Source organism: Brachionichthys hirsutus, chromosome 8, assembly GCF_040956055.1.
Source record: "Brachionichthys hirsutus isolate HB-005 chromosome 8, CSIRO-AGI_Bhir_v1, whole genome shotgun sequence".
NCBI lineage: Eukaryota > Metazoa > Chordata > Actinopteri > Lophiiformes > Brachionichthyidae > Brachionichthys > Brachionichthys hirsutus.
The window spans coordinates 13984517-13993760 of record NC_090904.1 but is presented as its reverse complement, the minus strand read 5'-3'; the positions used below and the strand labels follow the sequence as shown (position 1 = coordinate 13993760).

The 9244-nt window shown below is 45.7% G+C and overlaps 1 protein-coding gene across 1 annotated transcript; it reads right to left on the bottom strand.

Moving 5' to 3' along the window:
* Positions 1-1358: 1358 nt before the first annotated feature.
* Positions 1359-8856, bottom strand: dcaf12 (DDB1 and CUL4 associated factor 12). Its single transcript, XM_068742596.1, has 10 exons — positions 8611-8856; positions 5903-6193; positions 5515-5598; positions 5320-5454; positions 4780-4840; positions 4438-4631; positions 4121-4186; positions 3807-3969; positions 3220-3398; positions 1359-3101 (listed from the first exon to the last, which is right to left on the bottom strand). The coding sequence occupies exons 1-10, from the start codon at positions 8668-8670 to the stop codon at positions 2943-2945; spliced, it is 1392 nt and encodes a 463-aa protein (XP_068598697.1). The 5' UTR covers positions 8671-8856; the 3' UTR covers positions 1359-2942.
* Positions 8857-9244: the final 388 nt, after the last annotated feature.

Genomic DNA, 9244 nt, shown 5'->3' with positions numbered 1-9244 from the left:
AAAAATGTTGTCCATAACTAGAACAACTCCAGATACCTCCACTGATCCATTTGTTTTATGTCAAAGAACAATAGAACTGCAGCTCGCAGCGACTGCGTGACGTCGACAAATGCGCTGCTGCCATTGGCTGCTGGACTGAACAAAGCTAAATGTAAAAGAGCGAGCTGGGTTTTCTCTTAAACGTGTCAACTTCTGCTTTTGAACTAAGAAACGAAAAGCGACAGTTGCTGTTTATAATATATATATACATATATATATATATATATATATATATAACGCATTAATACAGCCATGAACATCGATAGTATTGCACAACAACAATACTGCAATTCAGTAACTCCGCTTGTTTAAATTGTTCATCACATTTACACTGCGCGAATGTAAACAGACAATTATAGCGCTAAGCTAAATGCATTGGTGTCTATGTGATTACGGCTAATTGGCTACAATTGATACGAGCAATAAAGCTAGCGGGGGGGGGGGGGGGGGCATTGTTTTGAAGCGATGCTATTGGAATTACTTATTCCTCCGGTATGCACAAAGGACTATTAGGTAACGGTAAACTATACAAAAACAAACCCGGTTCTCACAGCGTCGTTTCGGGCTCGGGGCAACCGGAGCTGGAGCCGCTTGTAGCCGCTTGTAGCCGCCGCGGTCCCTTTGTCCTCGTAAACTCAAGCTAGCCGAAACATGCTAATGACACTATTCCGTCGAAAACGGTGTAGCTGAAATGAAAGCTAGCTAACGATGCTAGCCAAGTCCGGTCCGCGTTTTGGCCAAACAGGGTCGAGCTGGCCTGCTAAAGGTTATTTGTCAGTCACATCGACCGTGTCCTCGACATTTATAACGCAGGTTAGCCCGCTAACGGAGCATTGCGGTATTAAATGTACTGAATAGGGCCTTGTAGCGGACCACAATCCCATCCCGACATTTCTCGCCGGGGGAAGAAGACAACAGAAAAACGGGCAAAGACATCCCTCGCAGCCCCGAGGAGGCGAACAACGAAGCCGCCGCGCAGCTATCACGGCGAAAATTCGTTTAGGCGAATAATCTAAACGGGACGAACGAGTGAAACTCAATTTGAAAAAAATAGTAAAAGAAATTAAGTGTTTTTGTTACCTGCTAAAACGCTTCACGCAGACAGCAGCAGACAAGGTGGTCACGTGACTAATGCTGCCGCGTTGGGGGGGGGTCCGTTCTCTCCGGATCACAACTTACCAACATTTAAAAATAAGAATTAAAGGAGTTTTATCTATTTAATTACTTTATCATTTTTGTCGATGTGGCTGTAAAAGCTGCCGAGTTTGGACATCTAGTTGTAAACCTTGCATGCCTTGATAGAAAGAAACGTAACAACATACATTTAATTTTTATTTTCTATTTTTAAAGATTTCATATGTTGCTTTTTCAGACGTTCATTTTACAAATTGAATCATTTGTAAAAACATTCATGGAGGTGTATAAAAAAAAAACAGGGCATCACCAATAGACATAAACCCACACACTTCCTCAGACATATACATAAAAATGTATGCAATTGTCCCCAAGTATTGTACACATTCACGCACAAACACTGCTATATAAAATACACTTTAAAAGTGTTGCTTATTTGTTACATTTGTGGTAGGAATTGGGGTTTCACTTTTCGATCATTATCATGAATCCGGTAGAAAAGGAAAACAACGATCACCTGTGGTCGTCTTTCACAGAAAGACCTGAGGAAGGCAAAAATCATCACTCAAGACTACCCTGCCTCTACCAAACAAGGAAAAGTGCTAAATCACTTGCTCCTTGGTACCAAACCAAAGAATGCTTTACAAATGTGACAAGAAAGCTCAGCATCAGTCTCAAATCCAACCACCAAAGCCACCTCCATCCGTCAGTCGTCATATCTGACTTGATACTTGAAAAAAAAAAAGTACTTTTTCTAACACCATAGCATCTGCAGATTAGGAAATGTACAACATTCTGGCGAAAGAGAACAGGACCATAGCGATGGGCAAAATGGTCATTTATCCTTAAGTAGGCATAAGCACCCCTGACTGAATAAAGAGGACAGACAAAACAGAAAATAAATACGAAAGAAGCTAAATTGAATATTTAAGGGTATTCTTTTCAAACCACACAGTCAAAAAATGTAATTAAATACGCATTTGTTGGGATTAAACAATATCGACATCACCGCAATGAGAAGAATCTAAAAAACACAAAGCCCCGGTTTGACTGATATCTTCGTTTTACCTCCAACAAGAGGAGAGAGAGAGGTTCCCGGTGATTGCCGTGGGATGGGACACGCTGTTCCTGCCAGTAAATAGTATGTACAGAATGTCAAACCGCACTCTGGTTCAGTGCCTCTCCCTCTCTTTTTATTGCTGTCCATTTCAGCGAGAGAATGAAAAGGAACCTTTGGGAGGAAAATTCCACAGTATATTCACAAAGCCGCTGTTATTTCACACCGAGGAACCGTCGTTACATACAGAAGAAGCCAGGAGGAGATCGTAGCCTGATCTCTGTGGACCGGATGGAGATAAGATGTATTACTTTACCTTTAATTTCTATAAAAACCGTATCAAGTTCCATAGTGGCAGATATTCTTTTGAGGGGGGGGGGGGGGGGGGGTCACTTTGTACAATTTATTTAACTAATAAATAAAAGGAGAAGCTGATGTGGAAGGAGCAACAGAATACTTCGAGAAGGTATAATGTTATGGTGAACACAAATATACACAAACAGCCATATTCAAAGTCGTGATATGGTGGTGGGGGTCAAGATCATGCTCCTGAGTCCACGTGAGAAAACAGGCGAGATTTACATGAGCGAGAGGATCCCAAAGACGAGGGTGTCGACAGACTTGAACGGAAGGATGGTAGGGCTGATAAGGTAGAAATCTGGACGAGGACGTCGCGATGGAGAGCTGGAGAAAAGGGCGGCGGGGGGGGGGACTAGCTCCAAAGTCCAGCATAGTTGCCATGCAGTCCAGAACACAGCGGTCCGCCTGCTACAAACAGCTTGGTGCCAGAGTCATCGTAGCAGTGGGTGTACACCGCGTTTGGGAAGGAATGAATGTCTGAGAAGTAACTCCTCCACGTGTCGTCGTGACACTGCAAAGAGGGCAGGTTCGTGGGTGAGGAGAGAGAGAGAGAAGAGAAATGTTATTTAGAACGGCAACGCTTCAACATTCGTGGCCATCTTTCAAAAAAATAGCACTGCATTGGGTACCAGCCATCCTTTGCCTGTTGCGAGCTTGAGGATGCCATCTCCTGGGCACTTCCGGTAGCCCCCAGGTAGCTTCAAAGGGTCCTCCAGGAATCTCTGGGCCCGGATATCGTAGAAGAGAAGAGAGCCTTGGCCAGTGCCCACCGTCACAATGTGCTCGTAGAAGCTCACCGAGCGGATCCCTGCACACACACACGCGTCTTCAATGCAAAGAGATTGAAGTAAATATCGTCACTCCCTGCTTGTTTATTATGTAAAGATGGATTCCCAAACAGCCCCCGGCACAATCCCAATTCCTCTCTTTAAGCCTACGCCGCATTTACAAGCGCCCCTCCCAACAGCTATGAGGGGTAGCGGTTGAAATAGATTACAGGCGGGATATGCAAATTAGACGTGGAAGGGGTAAGTGCTAGGGCTCGAGGGGAGAACTGGGATCAGGCCTTTGAATGCAAGCAAATATAAATAAAGAGTCACCACTGTGGCTTGCAATTAATAAGAATGTCATGTGCCCATTTCAAACAGCCAGATACTCAAGAGAGAGAGAAACAAAGAAGCCAACATGTTGCTTTAGCAGTCGACGGGTCACCCACCGCTTCCTCTCCCTCTGGAATTGACAGACTTGATGCTCTGTGCCGGCTGCCGAGGATCCAGAAAGGAAACGTGGGCCTGAGAGCCCACAGCATAGACTGACCAGTCCTGTCCATAGGCCAGACACACATTCTCTTTGCAGTGAGGCAGCTTGGTGGACAGGATCTAGAAGGAAGCATCATTAGCTGATCAATATAAAATAAAATAGAAACTGAAGGCGTTCAATGACAGTGTGCCGCGTAGGCTGTAGAAGTGATATTTCTCACTGTGGACGTGTGAAAACAGACGATGGCAACCAGATACATTTGTGACTTACCTTGCACAAGCTGTGCTCCGCTTTCCAGAGGTGGAAATAGCCATCCAGAGACACAGCGCCCAATTCCTGGGAATGGGAATAAACGACACGGGAAGACCGATGTGAACGACCCAAGCTGAGGAGGCTGTGCTCGTGATCCGAGCCAACTATCCTCGCCCAGCCGCTAAAGCCAGTTATCTAAACGTAGTGCCATTAACGTAGAAAGAATACACAACTTCAAATGTTCGGCTTATTAAAGCAGAAATCAGTCAAACAGGAAACACTGACAAAGACAAAAATAAAGACATGAAAACCACACGTGGTTTCCCAGACGTTACTTTTTGGTTGTTATTGAAGGCCAGAGCACGGACTTTACAGATGTATGGGTTGGTGTACTCTTTTGGGATGTCCTTCAGGGCACGGTGGGATATATGGGCGTAGGAGGGTACAGACTCCTCACTCCGACCAAGCGTGGCTCGGCTCAGGACATCTTCCGTCACCTCCCACAGGCCCATGGAGCCGTCTCTGGACCCTAGATATGGGACATAGACATCTAGATTACAGACCGTTTTTACTACTGGCATATTAAAATGACCGTTAAGCATTATGGCATGTCATCAAGGTATGAAGGGGAACTAATACGCAATAATAATAATGACATTGAATGAGGCAGAACTCACCAGAAACTGCCATGTTGTCACTGATCCACGCGATGGAAAAGATCCAGTCATTGTGGCCATCCTGGAAAACAAGGCGATAGTTCGTATAAAAAGAAAACAACAACCCTTAAAGTACGGTAACCCCATGTGTAGCATTTCCTCTTCCATTGCAGAGGCCTGATGTATTCATTTCCCCACTCAGAGCTCTGTCTCTCTGGCTATCTCCGTCACCAACCAGTAAATAAACCAGGCACTATTATGATTGATACTTCTTGATTAAACAATTAAAAAAAAGCGTAATAGTAAATGTATTATTCTTTTTACATTTTCTTACACAACTGCAATGCTGCTGTATTTTCTTGCTCTTGTTTTTCTTGAATCCTCCATAAACAACAAAACCCACACAAATCATTATCGCTTTAAGCATTATTGGGGTTTTTTCTGTAGCACTTTGAGACTCTCCCAAATGTAAAGAGCGTTATAAATAAAACCCTTAACCCATCCATAAATATCTTGGACAAAGAGGAAAAACTGACTATAGATGGCATGCAAATCACTTACATCTCCAACGCAAACAGGGTCCAGTGTGGGTAGCTGGTAGATGGCTAGGCTGTTGGGGTTATCTCCACCAGTAGCTAGCAGCGTTCTGGAAGGGTTGAGCTCAATAGCGTGGATTCCGCAGCCCTGCTGGTCCATCTGGGAACGAGGACCATCCGGGAAGCGGAAATGTCGCCCTGACATCACTGCGTCCACCACCCGAGCGCCTCCATCATGGCGCTCCCTGTCCTTCAGCATTGGAATACGTGTTATCTGTCCCGTTAGGACATCGGCGACAAAAAGCTGCAGGTATAGGAGGGAAAGACATCAATCAGGTTAGTCTCGCAGGTAAACAGAGGAAACCCAAGAAAGCTGTCAAAGCGGATACTGTGGAAAATACAACCCGGCACTAACAACCTGCTTGTGATCAAGAATTAAAATGTGTCCAATTCAAACATTTATTAGTGTAAACATAAATAAATATTTGACGTTTTCCATCAAAGCTGGGCTAAACTTTTCACCTGACCCCCCAGTCACAAAATATTGCATGACAAATTAGCATTAGACGAGCATATTAATGGAACAGGTAAAAACGGGGACGTCTCACCGTGTTGCATTTGGTCCCACACACCACCTGCCTGTGGTTGAGCCACTGGGAGGCAAAGACCTTGTTGAGTCGGCCCAGAGAGAACTCCCTCTCCTTGAGGATGCCGGGGAGCCTGCCGGCAGCGAAGCCCCGCAGGCTCCGCTGCAGACGAAACTCGTGCTGCTGTTGAGGCCTGAACTCCCGCCCCCGAAGGGCACACACCACGGAGCGCCGGCTGCACCACCACTGCTGGTCGTGACGTGATGAACAAGACACCCGGTTTCGCTTCTGCGGCCCCTGACACCAGCCCAGCTAAGAAAAGAGAATCGAAAGTCAAGGGCCCGAAGATTTTGTGAGGAAGACACAAATCTTTCCAATCACTAATTAGGTCTTAAATAAAACTGTCGACAATATAATCTACGACTAAATTAGTTCAATGCAATTATTTAAAAAAAAATAGAAATAATTCCTCTAGATCAGGGGTTCCCAAACTACGGCCCGCGGGCCGGATCCGGCCCATTTCCACATTTGGCCTGGCCCCCTGAACAATACCAGAGACCCAAAATAGAATTTACTTATTTTCCTTTCCATACAACATGAGTAGCCTCCCTTTTATTTGGGACAATTTTAATGATGGTCACATACACCCAAAAAGTTAATGTTCCGGTGCTCTGTAATATCGACTTATTGCATAGTAATTACTTTGTAATAACAGGGCAAGTTTCCTCACCTCCACGGTGGCATAGTTGGCAGCACTGTAGAGGGGGGCAAAATGACCCTGGTATCGAATCCCACTACGGGAATGAGATGGAGCAGGGGCAACAGGGTAGGTCCATGGCACACCTGGAGTGGAGTGGACCGGTGGTCCAGTTCACTCCGCCCAGGTAAGGCCCTGGGCCTACCCTGCCGCCCCTACTCCACCCCCACTCCCACAGTTGGATGCGAACCCAGTCCCTCTGGCAGTAGACCGGTAACCCTACCGACCACGCCACCGTAAAGGTGGGGAAACTTGAGGTATTCTCCGACCACAGCGTGTTGTTGTGTTGTTCTGTGTTGCTATGTTGTTGTGTTGTTATGTTGTGCTTTTTCCTTTTGTGTTATGTGGAGTGGGCGTGTCTCAGACCAGGTGACGTCGTACTGGATTCAAAACCAGTGCCTCTGGTCTAAAGTCAACAATGCTACTGTCTATTTATCCTAACGCTCGCCAGGATTACATCTAGGTGGTGTAGTGGGTAGTGCACTTGACTCCCCGCTGGAGGATCCTGGGTTCAAGACCAAGGTGTGCAGCATTTGGGTTTTTTACAATAATTTGAGGTTTGTTGTTTGCTCCTCTGCAGCTGTATTGGATCAGCTGATTGATCCAGTCGTTCTTCGCCTCTGCACTTGTGATAATCCTGGAGAGAGACTGAGTTTGGGTGTGAGAGGCGTTGCGTGTGTGACGCTCGATTCATGTCACTGTGTGTAGTTGTGATGGTGAGATGAAGCCTAAACTACAGCCTGCCTCCACATTCGGCCCTTAAATGTTTAGGCACCCCTGCCATCATCACACTTTTCCTGTACAAACTGACCCCGGCCCTCCATCAGAGAAGGGAAAAGTGATGTGGCCCTCACAGGAAAAAGTTTGGGGACCCCTGCTCTAGATATATGGTTTTCATTTTTGGTTTGTAGTGCCATCTTTCTTTTATGTGCCAATTTTTCTTATTCACAACGCTCATTATACAAGATTTGTGTGTGTGGGTGGGGGGGGGGGGGGTTAAACTGAAAAAAGACACGTAAAAAAGCAGTGTCATCATTTCCCAAAGCTGGAAGTGAGAACTATAAACTGGTTATTTTGGGCTGTTCGTTAATTGCTATGAAGAGTAAGGCATCCTGCCCAGCTTCCATGTTAAAGGAGGTACCGTACATGTTTTACCAGCTACGTACCATGAACATGCTCACTATGTATAAAATAAATAAGTGAAAACAAAAATGCTTTTTGCATATGATAACACTATAGTTGGTCATTAAGGTAAACACTAGTTTGAGTATTCTTACCAAACATGATCACCTGTTACTGTTTTATTTCTCATGCACTGATAGTTTTGTCTGATGTGAGAGATTAACAGACAACGATAAAGGCCTGTTGCGAATGAGGATTATGGATACGTATTGATGGGACTGTTGTCTGCAAAATCTAGGGAAAACCAATTCCGTTAATTTAGAAAAATCAAATGTTAACTGGTTACGTTCCAACAAACGTTAGCCTGAGCTGAACAGCTCTCTAAAAATGATTCACATGTTTCTAAATTGCTAACTCCACATTCATGATGAATACTGCTAATACTTGATAAGGAAAGGATGAGCAGGATAAATCCAGGTTAAACAAGGGATTGGGATTGTACCTATTCACGAAAAGGCCATTTGACGGTGTTAAGAATTAATTTCGATTGAGAGACGAGGCAGCTAGTCATTTGGCTAACGCTAACCTAGCATTGCTGTGTGACAACGAACTACAGTTAGCTAACGTTAGCGGTGTCAAACAGGACACGCAAAAGTGCGATTAAATTCAACGCCGACGGTGGTACTTTGACCATTTAAGACAAAATAAATTGCTATTTGCGGTAAATACAACACGTTATTCAGGTCGATCAATATTGTATCTTATAACGGCTAAATCTGCTTTTGCTCAACGACAGTTAGCACAGCCCCCGCTAGCTGGCTAACGCGGACACGAACCGGTTTCCGCCTACCTGTTGTTGCTCTTTGGGCTCCGCGGCCTTCCTTTTCCTGCTAACTGTTTTTCTCGCCATGATCTGAAACGCACAGCTCCCTCACCCACATGGAGGGTAAAAGCGACGCCGGACACTGGATCATATAATGGCGATATGATATGTTGGTCCTCGGCCCTAGCTAGCAGCGTCCGACGAGCAGGAAGGGGCGATCACATACGGGAGAGGCGAGTCGCCAGTGAAGACAGAAGTCGCGCGATCCGCGTCGGAGACGTCCAAATATCGATCCGCGCCGGACGTACAACCTGCCGGGTTCATCAAAGTCACTGCGGCCACGATCAAAAGGCTTTCGATCTCCCCTTTCCTGCTCGATGGCGTCACCAACGAGCAGTGCGCGCAGCCGCACTCACATTAAACATCAACAAAAACAAGGCCGTGCGTGAACGCGAAAGTCGCGCGTGTTCGTCCGCGCCTTCGACGGGAAACCAGTGACCGTCGTACGTAGATGACGGCGGCGAGCACGTTGAGAGGCTCCCACTTCAGGGCCACCGTAGTTTGGTCCGCTTCAATCGATCTCTTTGTAGTTTACGCCCAGAAACTGTGACTCATCTGTTTTGGAGTCGCTCCATAAACACCAATTATAGAACCACCAATT

What these genes read in the sequence shown, in the direction of transcription:
- dcaf12 (XM_068742596.1), bottom strand. Translation starts at nt 8,670, where the DNA reads ATGGCGAGAAAAACAGTTAGCAGGAAAAGGAAGGCCGCGGAGCCCAAA. An exon ending in GTGGGACCAAATGCAACACG is followed by an intron (nt 5,599 to 5,902) that starts GTGAGACGTCCC and finishes CTATACCTGCAG; the next exon opens with CTTTTTGTCGCCGATGTCCT. An exon ending in GCCATGATGGAGGCGCTCGG is followed by an intron (nt 5,455 to 5,514) that starts GTGGTGGACGCA and finishes CCTCGTTCCCAG; the next exon opens with ATGGACCAGCAGGGCTGCGG.